Below are 19,269 nucleotides of genomic sequence, written 5' to 3' on the forward strand. Positions count from 1 at the left end.
CTCTCAGTAGGGTAGGTTTAGGGTTAGTAGAATAAGTTGACATATACTTGCAAAGTTTCTCAGTCAGTATGTTGTATGTTGTGGACCCATAAAAATAAAATGTTAGAAGATATTAAGCAGACAGTCTACTAATACTCTAATGACTGCTAGTTGACATGTAGTTGCAAAATTACTTACTGTTAGTAGAATGTCTAAAGTGGACTATCGAAATAAAGTGTTACCTGATTTTTTCCTACTATTGCTGATGTAGCCTTAGTGTATATTGAGACGAAGAGGGGTCTAAGAACTGATCCCTGAGGAACCCCAGTGACCAGTTGATGTGTTTTGTTTATTTTCTATTTTGTTTTGTATTTTGGACAGACAAGTGATTTTTCAAGTTGTAAATACAACAAAGATTGTTGGAGTACATTTCTTTGTAATTATTGTGAAATATTGAAATATATTCAATCTGCTGTTGACTATTGGTCGGCAGGTGGCGCTACGGGCTCGCGCATATGAGTCGTGACCGCGCACGGCTCTCATCTCCTCCTCCTCCCGTCAGGTGCGGGGGGTGCGAGCGTGACTTGTGTCGAATAGAAAGTGAGCGTCGCGTTTCCAGCTGAGCGCGTACTCTCTCCCGGCGCGTGTGCGTGCGTGTGTATGTTGTTATTATTATCGCGCTCTCCGCCGCGCGCAGAATGGCTAGATTCACCCAGACTGAAGCGAGGAGGCAGCAGCATCCTCAGCAGCATCCTCAGCCTGCCCACGCCAGCCTGCTCCTTTCTGGACCGGGGGCGGTACCGAGCCAGGCAGCAGCACCACTGCTCCTGATCCCGCACCAGCCCCAGTACGCGCACATCACCTTCCCCAAGCCCATGAACGGCTCAGAGCCCATCTCCATCCACCCCGACAACGGCACCATGAAAGACCAGGATGCCATCAAGCTCTTTATAGGACAGATCCCGCGCAACCTGGAGGAGAAGGACCTCAAACCTCTTTTCGAACAGTTTGGAAAGATCCACGAACTGACTGTCCTCAAGGACCGTTACACAGGCATGCACAAAGGTAATGATGCTTTTGAATGGCTGGTGAGGGCTTTGGCCACATGGGTTACCTGTTATATTATGCTTTACGAGCTAAAGATATGTTGCCTCGTTGTTGTTCACCGCCGCTTACTTCTAAACATCAAATTTCTTCTGTTGCGCATTTATTTGTTCTTTACGCACGGAGCGTGGTCTTATTTTGCACACATTCTGGTCTCCCATATACCACTGCCAGCACGATTACAAGCGATTGACATCTGACAGCATGCATTTTATGGAATTCAAACCAAAGTCTTTATAAAAGTAACATACACCGTCTGTTTTTTATGCAATACACTAATGCGTCTGTGTTGCGCACCTGATTAACCATTCTTGAAAGATGTGTGATAAAAACAAGTTTACACATTGGTATTTATGACTTTATAAACATAAGATTGCACGGGCATTTGTCCTTTACACACTGTGCATGCTACCCCTGTTCTTAAATTTTAACTCATTGTGCTCCCTTATGCAATATTAAACCACAATGGATATGATAGATCATTGCATCCTCTCAATTATAGGGTAACATGCTAGGTCAATGTTTACTGAAAATATAAAAATCCAATTTCTGTTGCACACATATTTATTCCACTGTGTATTGCCATCCTCTCAATCCCTCCCTCTCACACTGTTTTTAAGCACAGTCGGTACTATTACAACTGATTCCCATCAGTACATGCTATCAGATGCCATTCAAACCTACCTCTGTCATTCTTTTTCGAATAACATGGTCTATTTCTCATGTACTACATCGATGCATTGTGTTTTTGTGCTGGTTCACCCTGTGCACCTGGTTAGCATTTATTTAGATTTATAATAGATAAACATTATTGTTTACTTAAATATAAGCATCAAATTTGTTCTGTTGCATGAACACAAGGCTATTTGTGTCCCACATTATATTGAGCCACACATCAGTTGCTGTCATGCTGTCAGATGTCATTCAGACCAATCTAATGTTGGCAGATCTCTCTTGTTCTATTTCTCATGCGTTGTTCTTCTCTGCTTCATGACAATAAAAAGGATACTAGATGTACCGTGGTCACTCCCACTTGTGTATCATCTCGTATTTTTGTGTGTGCTCTCAGAAGTAGGGCAGCCCCGCTTTGCGCGCAGATGATGCATACTAAGAGCTCCCAGTGCGCGACGTGCACTCTTCTTCACTATGTGAAACATTTGGTGTGAGGTTTCTCATTCACAGCAAAACATGAATCTTACATTACGTGCTAATTTATCTGTTTAAAGAAATTGTGAACCCACTAAACGTTCAGTATTTCTTTGTTTGGCATTTGAGTGCTTTATTTGAGCAAGAATGTATTTTTTTTTCCAAATTCACAAACAAAATCTCATACAAATTAATGCACAAAGAGAAATTAGGACATGATGCTTTAGGAAGTATATGTGGATGGATTCTTGTAATCATTTTCAAAAAAAGTCAAATTTGCAAAATAGTTCTAGACAAAAATAAATCAATTTTTGTCATAAAAATAAAGGTCCTTATTGGCATTGATGGTTCCATGAAGAACCTTTAACATCCATGGAAACTTTCCAATGCACAAAAGGTTCTTTATAGCAGAAAATGATTTAAATTTTTTGTTTACAATAAGAAAATAATGGTTCTGTTAAGAACTGTTCACTGAAAGGTTCTTTGGTGAACCAAAAATGTATTGAGATCCGCTATAAAATGCATGTGGAAGGCATCTCAGATCATTTGGTTGTGGAAGAATTTGATGAGAAATGTTTGAGTTCATATTGAGATCTCTTCTGAAATTCTAGAAAATACATTTGGGCTTTTTTCAGCATAAAAATTAACCAACAGTCTCATTTTGCATTTAACCTCATTGTCTTGGAGAAACAAATGAGATACTAAAACAATCAAATTTTTAGTTGTTCTTTCTTAGCGGGATCAAAACCAAATCTAAATTGTATTATGCAGTATGTACAATATATATTCCTGTATTTTAAATAAGCTTAGAATAATATTTGTAATAGTAAAAGAGCTCATATTCCTGGATTTCTCTCTAGTCTTAGGCAGGTCATATCACTTGACTGAAGCTCTAATTTGAGAGCAGCGCTGGAGGGATGTGATACATTTCATATGCATTTTAAACAGACAGATTCTTGCCCAGGTTTTCTGTGGTTATTTCATTTATTAGTGAAAGAAAACTTAGGCCTCTAATTCATTAAAAACGTCATGTTAATTGAACTTGAAAACCCATTTAAAGCAACACACTCCTCTGTGAGTATCTGCGTCCCCCTCCCTTCTTCTGCTCAAAATATTCCCTTTCTGTCACGCTCAGAGGCACACACATGCTCACACACACACCACACAAATGAATAATGGTTTATGCCCATAGGAGGGTGCGAGAGGGAGGATGAATCAGCGTAGGAGGCCTGTCACACTCACAAACGCGCTCACACACACACATACACACACAAGCTCTCTGTTGACTGCTGTCTCAGTGGGACGTTATTAGTACAGTGCTGTTAGATTATCATTTACATTGACATTAAATTACTGCTATGAAATGTGCTCTATGAGTGTGCAAGACCTGCCACAATAGGCCGAGGGTGAAATCGATGGAAAACAGCATTAGATGCACATTTCAATTACTCTTTTTCACAGCCCTGCTAAAAGAATAGCATAAGCCAGCCTAATGTGGTTCACTGGCTTTAGCTGGTCTCCCAACCTGACCAGCTGACAAGTCATGGCACATTTGTTTATATATCGCTTTATAATACAATACAGATTGTATCAAATCAGCTTCACTGTAATAAACATGAAAATAATGGTGTTAATGTCAGTTATTATGAAATGAATACAGGTTCAGCTGGAAAGCAGATTTACAATAGTGTTATTATTCAGCTCAATTTCATTCATTGTTGATTCAGTTCAGTTCAATAACTGTGAATGTAGCAAAGTTCATTAGTTATGAAGCAAACACAGCTCTACAGAAGTTAATAGTATGATTACTCCGCTCAGTTCAGTGTTGATTCAGTTTAGTTCAATGATAGTGCAAAGTTCATTAAATTATGAAATAAATACAATTTCAGCTACAAAGCAGCTCTACAATAGTGTCAAATCAAGTCTGTTGAGTGTTGATTCAATTCAGTTTCTGCATCTCTGCAGAAAACAATTGTCATCATCAAGCTCAATTTAGTTCAGTTTTGTTCTCATCCAATAGCATCAGTGCAGTCAAATCAATAATATTACTGAATATTCAGTATCTTTTAAACCTCCAAGTGTGTAAAATATCTCTAACACTAGTCTACTAGGCTACACTGGTAGACCAACTAACTTCTTTAGGCTGTTTAAGATGATTTCTTTTTTTTACACGGGCAGCATTCTAAGGCATAATGCACATGAAAAGCTTGTTATAAATGGTGTCCATGATGCTTTAAATTGTTGCCTATAGGTATGATTATGCTGCTTCTAAGATACTTTCTTTGGCCAAATTTTAAGGCAGCATCAAATGTGCCCTACAAGGCAATCTCAAAATGCACCGCAACAAACGATCCGAGGATGGCAGACCATAAAATAGGTCAGTGTGCAATTAAAAAGACCTGTTTTACACCATATTTGTTTGTGTTATGCATATTCATGCTTATTGGAATATAATTTTGTTAGCTAAGCAACATAATAACAGCGAACTCTATCAAAATATACTAGTTTTAAGAAGAGAGTAGATGTGTGCATCACATTAGATAAACGGCCACAGCGGTAAACATTAATCATCACAAGCGGCATGTTTACAGGCTTCCCTTTGACCCGTGCTCACATGCACACGTTTAATCAGGGTTGTCAATAAATGCCTGTATCGTGCCGTGCGAGTAGGTGCGTAAAAGCTTGTTATTCAGACTAACGTCGGCACTCAGTGACAGCGCAAAGAGAGGAGCGAGGTGAAGCATTGAGGTAATTACTGTTTAGCATGATGTCAGATTATGAAAGATGTTATAGGGAATATTGGTTTTGTTGAGAAGGGAATTGTGGGTAATGACTGCATGCTGTAGACCTTCAGGCTGTACTATGAAGTATCATTTTAAAGTACAGTATCTTTTACATGCATTTGAAAGTACATCTCATCTTCAAAATCTGAAGTACATTGTTAAAAACAAAGGTTCTTCAGTGGTTGAAGCCTCTTCTTATCAAGAACCATTTTTAGCTTCAGGATTTTGAAGTTGCTATATGGTTAAAAAGTTCTTGATGTTCCATTATAGGTCCTTCAGATCTTCAAATGTTTTTTGGACTCTTTAAAGCACCATGGTTTTCTAAAGAAGTAGTTTGTAAGACTTAAAAATATCTATCTATGGAATTAGACCATCAGACTTTATTTTTAGGAGTAATCCTTTCTCTGTTATTAAGGTAACCTTACGCATTGAGCTCTCTCAGGTCGAGGAAGAGGTCTTTATTAGTGCATGTGAAGGTTTCCTTATAGAAGAGCATTCACATCATCTACTGTGACAGTCAGTTGTTTTTAGTTGATTGCCACATGAAAATTGCTGCATATAGTGTCATATAAACGCAACTGGACCAAATGCTTTTTTGCATTGAATATCTTATGAGTATATTATGATGATTGCTATGATGTGATGATTCTCTGCATGTGCATTTGATATTGTCATAAAATTTGATGCATTTAGATATGCTCAGGTACAGTTTGTCTTTCATCTTGTTCATTTTTGTGCCAGCACCCACAGTCATAATTGATCAAAAATGACACTACGGACACTACAAAGGATCATGAAAAAAACAAAATGTATCATGGTTTCCACAAAAATATGAATCAACTCAACTAATTTCAGCATTGATAATAATAGGAAATCAGGGTCATGTGATACTGAAGACTGGAGTAATGATGCTAAAAATTCAGTTTTGATCACAGAAATAAATTACATTTGAAAATATATTAAAATTGGAAACAGCTATTTTAAATTGTAATAATATTTCACAATATTACTGTTTTTACTGGATTTTTAATTTAAAAAATGCAGCCTTGGTGAGCAGAATTTTGATCAGTAGTGTATATCATTTGGCTATTTTCATAGAACAGAAGCATCAGCTCTCTTTTGTGGCAGTTCCAAAATCTTTCCTTTTGAATATCAAAATATCATGAATTTCAAGTAAATATATTTGTTTAATTACAGCTTATGTATGTGTACATACAGTGGGTACGGAAAGTATTCAGACCCCCTTAAATTTTTCACTCTTTGTTATATTGCAGCCATTTGCTAAAATCATTTGTTCTTTTTCTTTTTTTTTTTTTTATGTACACACAGCACCCCATATTGACAGAAAAACACAGAATTGTTGACATTTTTGCAGATTTATTAAAAAAGAAAAACTGAAATATCACATGGTCCTAAGTATTCAGACCCTTTGCTCAGTATTTAGTAGAAGCACCCTTTTGATCTAATACAGCCATGAGTCTTTTTGGGAAAGATGCAACAAGTTTTTCACACCTGGATTTGGGGATCCTCTGCCATTCCTCCTTGCAGATCCTCTCCAGTTCTGTCAGGTTGGATGGTAAACACTGGTGGACAGCCATTTTCAGGTCTCTCCAGAGATGCTCAATTAGGTTTAAGTCAGGGCTCTGGCTGGGCCATTCAAGAACAGTCACGGAGTTGTTGTGAAGCCACTCCTTCGTTATTTTAGCTGTGTGCTTAGGGTCATTGTCTTGTTGGAAGGTAAACCTTCAGCCCAGTCTGAGGTCCTGAGCACTCTGGAGAAGGTTTTCGTCCAGGATATCCCTGTACTTGGCCGCATTCATCTTTTCCTCGATTGCAACCAGTCGTCCTGTCCCTGCAGCTGAAAAACACCCCACAGCATGATGCTGCCACCACCGTGCTTCACTGTTGGGACTGTATTGGACAGGTGATGAGCAGTGCCTGGTTTTCTCCACACATACCACTTAGAATTAAGGCCAAAAAGTTCTATCTTGGTCTCATCAGACCAGAGAATCTTATTTCTCACCATCTTGGAGTCCATCAGGTGCTTTTTAGCAAACTCCATGCAGGCTTTCATGTGTCTTGCACTGAGGAGAGGCTTCCGTCGGGCCACTCTGCCATAAAGCCCCGACTGGTGGAGGGCTGCAGTGATGGTTGACTTTCTACAACTTTCTCCCATCTCCCGACTGCATCTCTGGAGCTCAGCCACAGTGATCTTTGGGTTCTTCTTTACCTCTCTCACCAACGCTCTTCCCCCGATAGCTCAGTTTGGCCAGACAGCCAGCTCTAGGAAGGGTTCTGGTCGTCCCAAACGTCTTCCATTTAAGGATTATGGAGGTCACTGTGCTCTTAGGAACCTTAAGTGCAGCAGAATTTTTTTTGTAACCTTGGCCAGATCTGTGCCTTGCCACAATTCTGTCTCTGAGATCTTCAGGCAGTTCCTTTGACCTCATGATTCTCATTTGCTCTGACATGCACTGTGAGCTGTAAGGTCTTATATAGACAGGTGTGTGGCTTTCCTAATCAAGTCCAATCAGTATAATCAAACACAGCTGGACTCAAATAAAGGTGTAGAACCATCTCAAGGATGATCAGAAGAAATGGACAGCACCTGAGTTAAATATATGAGTGCCACAGCAAAAGGTCTGAATACTTAGGACCATGTGATATTTCAGTTTTTCTTTTTTAATAAATCTGCAAAAATGTCAACAATTCTGTGTTTTTCTGTCAATATGGGGTGCTGTGTGTACATTAATGAGAAAAAAAAAAAAAAAGAACTTAAATGATTTTAGCAAATGCCTACAATATAACAAAGAGTGAAAAATTTAAGGGGGTCTGAATACTTTCCGTACCCACTGTATGTGTGTATAAATGTGACCGGTGGTGCAGAGAAAAGAAGGCAGATCTTGGCTCTGAGAAATGATGTCACAATTACATTTTTATACAGAAAAGATATATTTAAATATAGTGTCATATAACGTAATGGCTATTTAATGTTTGGGTAATGGAGGGTAGGAAGTCAACCGTAATTGCATTTCATTGCCTTTCCAACATGTGTAGATAAAAAAAAAAAAACCTGTGAGAGGTCCACATTTCTGAGCACATTTGTGACCCTGGACCACGAAACCAGTCTTAAGTCGCTGGGGTATATTTGTAGCAATAGCCAAAAATACATTGTATGGCTCAAAATTATACATTTTTCTTTTATGCCAAAAATCATTAGGTTATTAAGTAGAGGATCATGTTCCATGAAGATATTTTGTAAATTTCTTACCGTAAATGTATAAAAACTTCATTTTTGATTAGTAATATGCATTGCTAAGAACTTCATTTGGACAACTTTAAAGGCGATTTTCTTAATATTTGGATTTTTTTGCACCCTCAGATTCCAGATTTTCAAATAGTTGTATCTCCGATCCTAACAAACCATACATCAATGGAAAGCTTATTTATTCAGCTTTCAGATGATGTATGAATCTCAATCACTTAAGACTGGTTTTGTGGTCCAGGGTCACATTTCTGATCTCTGTGTGGACAGGTCATTACGCTTCAGACAAATAACGAGATACAGTTGCTAATGTGTTGAATAATATGCATTTTTCAAATCATGTGTCTTGTTGAAGTTTGCTTTTGCAAACATTTTTGGTTGGTGATAAAGTATAGTTTTAAACCACAAACAATCTAGATATTGGCTGAAATATGTGGCACATTGTTTAAAATACTCATCTAAATTTGTTCCAGTCCTCAAGCTGTTTTGCGGTGAAGTCGCTCGGACATAATGAAGTCATGTTGAGTTAAAACTCACATAAATAATTGCCAATAGAGTCGTTTAATTCAGAAGTAACCTCAGAAAAGTTGTCCAGAAACTGTTTGGCTTCCAGTGTTTTGTGTTTGCTGGGCTGAGATTTGTTTTAGAAGAGAAAATGAAATTACTATAACGGAGAGATTTTAATATAATTTATAGCCCATAATCCAGTGCGGCCCGTTTTTGGAGCGTTTGGGGGCAAACAAAGGAGATAAAGCTGTTTTTATGGAGCTACAAAAACCTTTCTTTTACTCTCTTTTTATCTCCCTATCATTCCCTCTCTCTCTCTCTTTCTTTCTTTTCCTTTCCACCAGCCCGTGATGAAATGTTATCAAAAGGGGATTTTAATGGAAAATGATAAGGAGATGACTATCATTTTCTGCTCCCAGAATGTATTGATCCGAGCTTGATACTACACAGATATCAAATGTGCAAAATAACACTGCCTGAATGCAATTATCTGTCTCTATCTTTAAATTAGCCGGCATGTAATGCTCTGGTGTATAAAGCCAAACGCTGGGTTTCTTTCTGTCAGCACTGTAGTTGTGCCGTACTGTCCCGAATGAACCCAATCATGACCTTGTTTTTCTTAACGTTAACATGAAATTTGCAATCCATTTTGTTTCAGTAACAAGACTCACTTCTGACTAAAACGGGATAGTAATGATTGAATCATGTATACCAAAACAATATGAAGCAGTCCAACTGTTTTTAACATTGCTTATAGTAAGAAATGTTGCTTGAGCAGCAAATCAGCATATTAGAATGATTTCTGAAGGATCATGTGACACTAAAGACTGGAGTAATGATGCTGAAAATACAGCTTCGGTCACAGGAATAAATGACATTTTAAAATATATTCATTCACATAGAAAACAAATATTAAATTGTAATATTTTACAGTTTTACCAATTTTACTGTATTTTTATCAAATAAATGCAGCTCTGGTGGACATTAAAAGAAGAAAACATTTTATTTGATCTAGCAAGGATTGATTAGATTGTGAAAAGTGTCTATATTACACACAGGTGGTTCAGTAAAAGGCACTGAAGAGTTTCAGGAACAAATTATTGCATTTTGATGAAAGTTTACTAAAGTTTTTCTTTCAGTAAAGTGTTCACAATAAGACCAGGAAAGTGTTTTTTTGTTTTTTGCTCATTGGTAGAAGCTGTCAAGTGTAATTTTTGCCAACCTATAAAAAGAAAAACAAAAAGCTTTTTGGGAACAGTTTATAAGGTTTCAACTGTTAACATTAGTTAACTACTAACTCATTAACATGAACTAACAATGCAAAATACTTCTAAATCCTTTATTAATTCATCTTTATTTCTACATTTAGTAATAAATTAACAAAAGAAAAGGTTCAATCTTGTATAAAAGTTTAATATTGTGTTATATTCTTATTAACTAACATTAACAAAGATAAATAAGTACTATAACAAATGTTACATTCTCAGAAAAAAAAAGGTGCAAAGCTGTCACTGGGGTGATAAGGTACAGAAGCTAAAAGGTACATCTTATTTTCCCCTAAATAGTACATATTAGTACCTTAAAACTATATATTAGTATCTTTTGAAAGAGTGCTGCCCCAGTGACAGTGTAGTTCATTGTTATGTTAATGCAATAATTAAAATTTACTAATAGGAACTTATTGCAAAGTGTTGCCGCCTTTTTTTTTATATGTTCCAGCTGAGCTTCCATTTTCAATAGGTAATACATCAATGCAGGATAGTAAACTGTGAATGTCAAAACAGATTCATTGGGTCTTTAAACTAGTTTTACAAGCTTTTTAATCTGTTGTGGCATGGATGAGCTGCTAATGAGATTGTGTTGATTTATAGAGAATGTTAGTTGTCTGCATGCTGTGCCAGTGTTCATGTATTAGTGATATTCCTGTTGAACAGACACGGACAGGTGTGCAACATGAATACATATGAGAGCTGTTACACTCTCTGCTCTCTCTAAACGCCGTTCCCTCTGTGTGTGTGTGTGTGATTAGTTCTACATGAGGTGGTCCGTTCGCTCCGGACACGCGGCTGCGCTCAGAGGGTTGGTTTGGGTCCATCTGAATGTGACTGGTTTAATTAAGGTTTACAGGTTACGCTAGACTACTGCTCCTATAACGGCAATCATTACAAGCCAATTATACTGGAGCTGTGAAAATATCACCGTCAGAACAATGGATGGGAATGCGAACATGCTGGTCAGGCCCCAAACTGTTTTAAAATTCTTTTGGATTCTTTGTCTGATCTTGGAGAGCTGGCTCCAATGGGAAATGCAGTAGTTTTAATTCAGAATATAATTCATTTATTTGTGTTTTAATGTTCAGGAGAGGCTGAATTTGAATATGAAGATGTAGAAAACATAGAATGGAATGTGCTTCTTAAAATAGTTTTAATTAATCTTGACCTTTTTTAATATTGTTTTTTTTGAAGACTTTCTGATTAGCACAAAACCAACTTGCAAGACAGAATTTAGACAATTCAGGATTTAAAATATTGAAATGCACCTAATCAAGCTGTTTGCTAGCCAAAATGTGAATATATATATTTAAGTAAGTTCTTTGTCTGATATTTATATTTTTATTTTATTTAATGAAAACTATTTTTAAAAAGTTTTGCTTTACAATAACAATATTGTTTGTGTTTTTCAAAAGTATTTTACATTACGTTATTGTTTTTTAATATTGATTTGAATCTTTTTTAATTTTCATCTAATATTTATATTTTCCAGCTTTATTTCAGTTAACTACAAACCTTTTTTTTTTTTTTAAGTTAACAATAACAACACTATTCACAATTAATATCTTATTAAAAAAGTAGTAGTTTACAAAAAAAAAAAAAAAAAAAATCATTATTAATGGTTTTTATTCAAAGTTACAAGAACTGTATACATACTATAGAACAGAATAAACAGAAGCCATAGAGTGTGACATCATATCCTGCTTGTGGTAAATTAATTAATGTGCTGAAAGTTTATTGTGGCCACACCAGCCACACACCCGTGAGAGAGAGAGAGAGAGAGCACAGAATGACAGACGTGACTGATGCCTGATCATGGTCATTGGAAATCATTTCTAGCTGCTCTTTTGGGAGCAGAGGCGTTGAGCTGAGGTTACGAGGTCAGGGCAGCCAAAAACACTGGCGGGAGGGTCGTAACCCTGTTCCAAATCTACTGTATACTTTAAATGTGGCATTGTTGCAGAATGCATGTGATGTCCTTTATTTGTAAGTCACTTTGAATAACAGAAGCTGCTAAATTAATATATCTAATACATGTTAATGTATGTTAATTCTAAGTCAAACATCACTATTACTATTGCAACCGCATAGCAATGCTGGCAACAACCCAGAACACACTTGCATCACAACAGCAACATCACTCATGTTTGCTCAGAACGTAAAAATCAAGTTTACAACTCTGTTTTGTGATAAATGGCAGCGTGGAAGTGAAACACACAGCTTTGGTACATGAGTGTGTGTGTGTGTTTTGTGTAGAGGTGTGCAGTTCCGTATCTGATTCTCGTCTCATTTTTACAGGCTGCGCGTTCCTCACCTACTGCGCTCGTGAATCAGCCATCAAAGCCCAGAATGCATTGCATGAACAGAAGACTCTGCCAGGGGTATGTCTCTTTTAATCTCTCTCTGTATTTCTCTAATGGCTTTTTGTTTCATCTATTTCAGGCAGAAAAGGTCTAACCGTTGAACGCAGTTCAGTAACAACTTCAAATGACACTGTTTTCTACTTCTCCTGTGTACTCTTGATATGTTTGCGACATGCAATCAAGATTTCACAACTTTAATATCACAACTTTGTAGGAAAGCTTAAAGGAATAGTTCAGCAAAAATTGCTCCTATGTTTCTTGAAACTCCTTATGTAAACATTTATTTACTCAGAAATTGCTAGTAAAAAGAAACAAATGGCGAGTAACACATTGAAAGTTTGAAGTAGAAAGATAGAAATAGTATTCTTGTATCTCATTCCCTAATATTTTTTGTTTTATTTACAACCTCAAAAAAGCAGGTTGTTTTCCGTGCAATGAAAGTGCTCAGTGGCTGTCAATTTCTAAAAAGGAATTAGCTTAATAAATTAAACTTTGAATGGAAATTATTGCCTTTAACTTTTTTTAAATTATGCTTTTTATGAAAGAAAAAAATTGTTGCAGTCACTTTATTAAGTGTCTCTTTTAAGATTTTTGAATCACTTTGTCCAGTTGTGTATTTTATGATTATATTATCAACAAGAGATTTTAAATAAGCACTTTTATTGATACATTTTGGTTGTTTTTGGAGCTTGACAGCCTCTGGTCATCATGCACTTTTGTTGTGCAAAAAAAAAAGAGAGCAAAATGGACAATTTTGATTAGTGCCGTGAAACGATTGTACACCCTGTATATTTATTATGTATATATATAAATACACACACATGCATGTACATATTTCAGAAATATGTTTATATATTCAATATATTTATTTATAATATAAATTATATGAATATAAATATAAACATGTACATATTTTCAAATTATATACAGTATGTGTGTGTGTTCATATATACATTTTAAATATACACAGAACACACATATATTATGCAAACAAAAAGTTTTATTTTGTATGCGATTAATCGTTTGACAGCACTAATTTTGATTAAAAAAAGCAGCTGCCTTTGTGGCCTAAAGAAGGTAAAAATGAGTAGAAAATGTTTTGGGTGAACCATCATGCCAAAACTAGTGGAAGTGTCCATTTTTCTCCTCAAATTGTCATCCCTGTAACTTTTCTGTAACATCCGGTGGTCATTGGTTCTGAGGGCAAACACATCCATCAGAAGTTTGTGTGTGGCAGATGTTAGACATGTTTTATCTCATCATGCCTTCAGCTCTTTACTGTCAGTCTGTTCAAGTTCACCTCACACAGAGGAAATGATGTTTCATGACGTGTTTCTCCTGCTAATTCAATGTTGTGTGCATGGCAGCAGAGCAGAGAAGATACACTGAGATTACTAGTGTCTTTTCCACAGGAAACTCTTTTGTCTCCATTTGATCTCCATTTAACATTGTTTTCTAGAAACTGCAGTTGTGATATTAAAGAGATTTCTCTTTCATACACGCTTAAAGAAATAGTTCACCCAAAAATGAGTATTTGCTGAAAGGCCATCTAAGATGTAGATGAGTTTTTATTTTTTTCATCAGAAAAGATTTGGAGAAATGTTGCATTACATCACTTGCCATCATGGATCCTCTTCTGAAGTGAATAGGTGCCGTCAGAATGAAAGTCAAACAGCTGATAAAAACTTCACAATAATCCACACCACTCCAGTCCATCAATTAACATCTTGAGAAGCCAAAAACTGCATGTTTGTAAGAAACAAATCCATCGTTAACATGTTTTCAACTTCAAACTAAAATTACTTCCTCTGGTGAAAAAGTCGTCTTGTCTGAATCGGGAGAGAAATCTGCACAGAAGCACCATTTACAAGCTGAAACAGTCATGTTTAATATGTTGGTGGATTTTGTTGTCAGAGGACAACAGGGGATGGACTTTTTCAGCAAATGTTAATTTTTCGAAGAACTATTCCTTTACAAATAAAAGTTCAAAAAGTGGGGTTTTTTTGTTTGTTTTTTCGTAGCGATGCCATTTTTGCTTCCCCAAAGAACCTTTCAGTGAACAGTTCTTAGAATAACCATTTAAAAAAAAAATGCCACTATAAAGAACCTTTTGGTAATGGAAAGATTCCATGGATGTTTAAGGTTCTTCATAGAGCCATCAATGCTAGTAAAGAAGCTTTATTTTAAGTGTGCATGTGTGTAAATGGAGCTGTATATTTAGATGATGTGGGTTCCGTAGGGAATGCAGCATGAGTTAATCAGAGGTGAGCTATAGGGTTTGCTTGGCTCATGTACTCATGTTGGACTGTCATGAGCAAACATGTGGCTGCACATTCATACGTTCCCGTGGGCTCTGTCTCTGCCGTGAGCCAGCTGCCGGAAAACACAACGCTGGAAAAGAGCCGCAGTAGATTTATGTAAAGGTTACGGACATTAACCTTGTTGGATCACACACACAGATGCAGAAAAACACAATATGAATATTTCCATATACATGCACTTCTGGAACTTATACAGAAACACACACAGCTGAATCGTGTGAAACGTGCCAAGAACAGGTTTGTTGTTACCCCAAAATCAAAGAAAGATGTAAGAAGTTCGTTTTTCGTGAAGTTTGTTTTTTAGTTTTCCAACTGGCCAATTAAGAGGTGATTTTTCTAGTTTGTTGACATTGTCTTGTCAATGAAAAATGCATTTTTATATTTTCAAATATTTATTTTTATTGAATTGAAATAAATAGTGTAAATTGTGTTTCTTATTTAATTATTTACTATTTTAATTAATTAATTAGTAGTGTTATTTATTTATTTATTTTGGTCTCATGGCTCAGCTTTACCCTCAAATCTTGTTTTACTTGTGGATGTTTATATAACTCTCATTATTCTTGATGATTTTTCTCAATAGTCTGATAAACATTACTGCAATATAAATATTTTATTTAAATCAGCACAAATTAAAGACAGTACAATAAATGCTACAATACTGTATAATAATTATTATATTATAATTAAATACATTATTATTATATAACATTTTACACAATAAAATAATGACCGTTATAGAATGGATGTTCTTTATCATCATGATGAAAATGTCTTAATGGAAAAAGTAAGTTTTGGGGTGGAGTATGACGTGAACTTGTTCTTTTGTTCTTGACAGGTTTCTTGAGGTTCACTCATACTCTGATGTCCAAGCAAACCTTAGTCTTATTGGGACGTGTAGCACAGTGCATTATGATAATACTAGGCATTATTTTCAGTTTAAGACGTGCATTTTGAACCCTGAATGTGTCTGAATGGATCCCGATTATAGAACTGGCATCTTAAAAAGAAATGAGCTACTTTTACTCTGAGGTGTGTGTTTCTGTGTATGTGTTTGGAGTGGGGTCACTGTAAAAGAGAGCAGTAGAGCGTAATTTTAGGCTGGAGAGACTATTTCAGGAGCAGACGTGGTGTCAGTGGAATAACAGTCAGTCATGTGACACCTGAACTGGTTTAGAAACAGGAAACAGCAGTCACTCGCTGGCTTGTTTTTTGGCCGGCTGAGTATATTTCTGCTCTGGGATTGGGACAAATGGTTTTAGTAAATGTGGTTTGCAAGATTTAGTTTGGGCTTCGTTAGTCACGCCGAGCCAGATTTTTGACAACTGCCATCATTTTACACTGAGTCCTAATCAGATGCAATGCAATTAAGCAGCAAGAGATGCCATTTGGGGAGGATATTAATGGTTTCCACAAAAATATGAAGCAGAACAACTGTTTTCAACATTAATAATAAGAAGAAATGTTTCTTGAGCATCAAATCAGCATATTAGAATGATTTCCAAAGGATCATGTGACACTGAAGACTGCAGTAATGATGCTGAAAATTCAGCTTTGAAATCACAGGAATAAATGACATTTTACAATATAATCAAAAAGAAAACAGTTCATTTTAAACTGTAATAATAATTCACAATTTTTAATGTATTTTCTAAATAATCAAATAAATGCAGCCTTGGTGAGACTTTTTAAATATTAAAAAATCTCAACAACCTCAAACTTTAGAACAGTAGTGTATTATTAATAAGAAGAAGTTTGTCCTCAGATGTGTTCATTGTACCTAGTAAACATGAATTTTAGGTTTATTTTTTGGGTCCAGGTTCAACTAAACACACAGGAGCAATTGAGGTCACAGATCTAATGCAAAACAGATGAATTGAGGGCACAATCAATCACATAGATGTTCACTAATACTGATTAATGCATGTTGTATTGTTATCGAGGGTGCGAGCTAGTCAACCCTGTTGTTTAATTCACCGGTTTCCCATAAAGTCAGACGACTCAACGGAAATGTCTGAAGGAAATTTATGGTGTGTGTGTGCGCCGTTTCCTTACTTTCCTTTTATTTAAGAGCTCTATCGGGTTGTCAGATTGTATTGTTGTACTATGAGAAATTATTGCGCTCCGGTTGGTTCAGCCACAAGAACTACAATATAATTCATAACTAGGGTATTTATCAGAGAGATGTCTGGGAAGCAGGAAGAGGAGAGAGATGGAGCGCAAAAGAATATAAATAGAGGGAGCTGGAAGATGAATAGAGTAATATGTGCAGGAATACGCCGGGGCACATCGAGTTTAGAGGAACGGAAAGTAAAAAGAGAGATGGTATATGCAAACAGGGTGACGAGGGTCATGTTGACAGCCTTAGGCATACGTATATGTGCACTTCTGTGTGTGTGTTGAACAGAAAGCCACAGCCGGGCCGGCAGAGTTCCCGCATCTCCATTAAGCGTCTGCGGAAAGCGGGCATCGGGGCTCGAGAGGTCAGAGGAGGAAGATGAGAGAGACAGAGAAGCAGTGAGTCTTACACTTGTTTTGCATTCGTACAAGACATTATTGGACAGCTGGGACAGAAAGGCCATTATTTTTTCATCTCAAATAAAAGAACACAGTAAAATAAGATCAGAGGCTGGAGAAATACATATGAATCCCCGCCGATGGCATGTTTGGTGCTAGCCTGACATTTGGCCTGTAATTTTTCCATTCTTCTTCATTTTTTTCTCTAATTTTTTATAGTCAACATGAAACACAGGGTCCCTACAGTCGTGGTAATCCTGGAAATATTGGGGATTTTACATGGAGATTGCTGGTCATGTAATTTAGTAAAATCCTAGAAATTCATGGAAATTTCTCTAGTAATATATATGAATTTACTTTTCTTTTTTTCTTTTTTTTTTTATGTTCCACTCAAAAAATATTTTGCTCACGGAAATGAATAAAATCCTAAAACTTAATGGACATTTCTGTAGTTATGCTTAGCTCTAAAATATTTAATTGTCTAAAAATAGCTCCTCTTAAGTTTCTCTGAAATAATTTTTAAGAATTCTTATTCAGTGATGTGAGAAGTCACTTATCTCTCCACTAATATTCTATGCATTCTACACATTACACATTTTATAAATATGTATATCTCACAGAAGTGACTACACCCCTCACATTTTTGTAAATATTTTATTATATCTTTTCATGTGACAACACTGAAGAAATGACACTTTGCTAAAATGTAAAGTAGTGAACAGTGTACAGCTTGTATAACAGTGTAAATTTGCTGTCCCCTCAAAATAACTCAACACACAGCCATTAATGTCTAAACCACTGGACACAAAAGTGAGTACACCCCTAAGTGAAAATGTTCAAATTGGGCCCAAAGTGTCAATATTTTGTGTGGCCACCATTATTTTACAGCACTGCTTTAATCCTCTTGGGCATGGAGTTCACCAGAGCTTCACAGGTTGCCACTGGAGTCCTCTTCCACTCATGACGACATCACAACATCACGGAGCTGGTGGATGTTAGAGACCTTGCGCTCCTCCACCTTCCGTTTGAGGATGCCCCACAGATGCTCAATAGGGTTTAGGTCTGGAGACATGCTTGGCCAGTCCATCACCTTTACCCTCAGCTTCTTTAGCAAGGCAGTGGTCGTCTTGGAGGTGTGTTTGGGGTCGTTATCATGTTGGAATACTGCCCTGCAGCCCAGTCTCTGAAGGGAGGGGATCATGCTTTGCTTCAGTATGTCAGAGTACATGTTAGCATTCATGGTTCCCTCAATGAACTGTAGCTCCCCAGTGCCGGCAGCACTCATGCAGCCCCAGACCATGACACTCCCACCACCATGCTTGACTGTAGGCAAGACACACTTGTCTTTATACTCCTCACCTGGTTGCCGCCACACATGCTTGACACAATCTGAACCAAATAAGTTTATCTTGGTCTCATCAGACCACAGGACATGGTTCCAGTAATCCATGTCCTTAGTCTGCTTGTCTTCATCAAACTGTTTGCGGGCTTTCTTGTGCATCATCTTTAGAAGAGGCTTCCTTCTGGGACGACAGCCATGCAGACCAATTTGATGCAGTGTGCGGCGTATGGTCTGAGCACTGACAGGCTGACCCCCCACCCCTTCAACCTCTGCAGCAATGCTGGCAGCACTCATACGTCTATTTCCCAAACACAACCTCTGGATATGATGCTGAGCACGTGCACTCAACTTCTTTGGTCGACCATGGCAAGGCCTTTTCTGAGTGGAACCTGTCCTGTTAAACCGTTGTATGGTCTTGGCCACCGTGCTGCAGCTCAGTTTCAGGGTCTTGGAAATCTTCTTATAGCCTACGCCATCTTTATGTAGAGCAACAATTCTTTTTTTCAGATCCTCAGAGAGTTCTTTGCCATGAGGTGCCATGTTGAACTTCCAGTGACCAGTATGAGAGAGTGAGAGCGATAACACCAAATTTAACACACCTGCTCCCCATTCACACCTGAGACCTTGTAACACTAACGAGTCATATGACACTGGGGAAAGAAAATGGCTAA

At 37.0% G+C, this 19,269-nt stretch overlaps 1 protein-coding gene across 2 annotated transcripts in view; it reads left to right on the top strand.

Annotated features, from left to right (window-relative positions):
• Positions 1 to 552: 552 nt before the first annotated feature.
• The window catches only part of LOC131520511 (CUGBP Elav-like family member 5), a 183,483-nt gene continuing 164,766 nt past the window's right edge, over positions 553 to 19,269 (top strand). For both annotated transcript variants that reach the window (XM_058744797.1, XM_058744806.1), the window contains exons 1-2: positions 553 to 1,044; positions 12,354 to 12,436. In XM_058744797.1, the coding sequence (XP_058600780.1) occupies positions 678 to 1,044; positions 12,354 to 12,436 (450 nt within the window). In that variant the 5' untranslated portion in view covers positions 553 to 677. The remainder of the gene's footprint in view (positions 1,045 to 12,353; positions 12,437 to 19,269) is intronic.

The sequence above is a fragment of the Onychostoma macrolepis genome, chromosome 02, assembly GCF_012432095.1.
Source record: "Onychostoma macrolepis isolate SWU-2019 chromosome 02, ASM1243209v1, whole genome shotgun sequence".
In the NCBI taxonomy this organism is placed as follows: domain Eukaryota; kingdom Metazoa; phylum Chordata; class Actinopteri; order Cypriniformes; family Cyprinidae; genus Onychostoma; species Onychostoma macrolepis.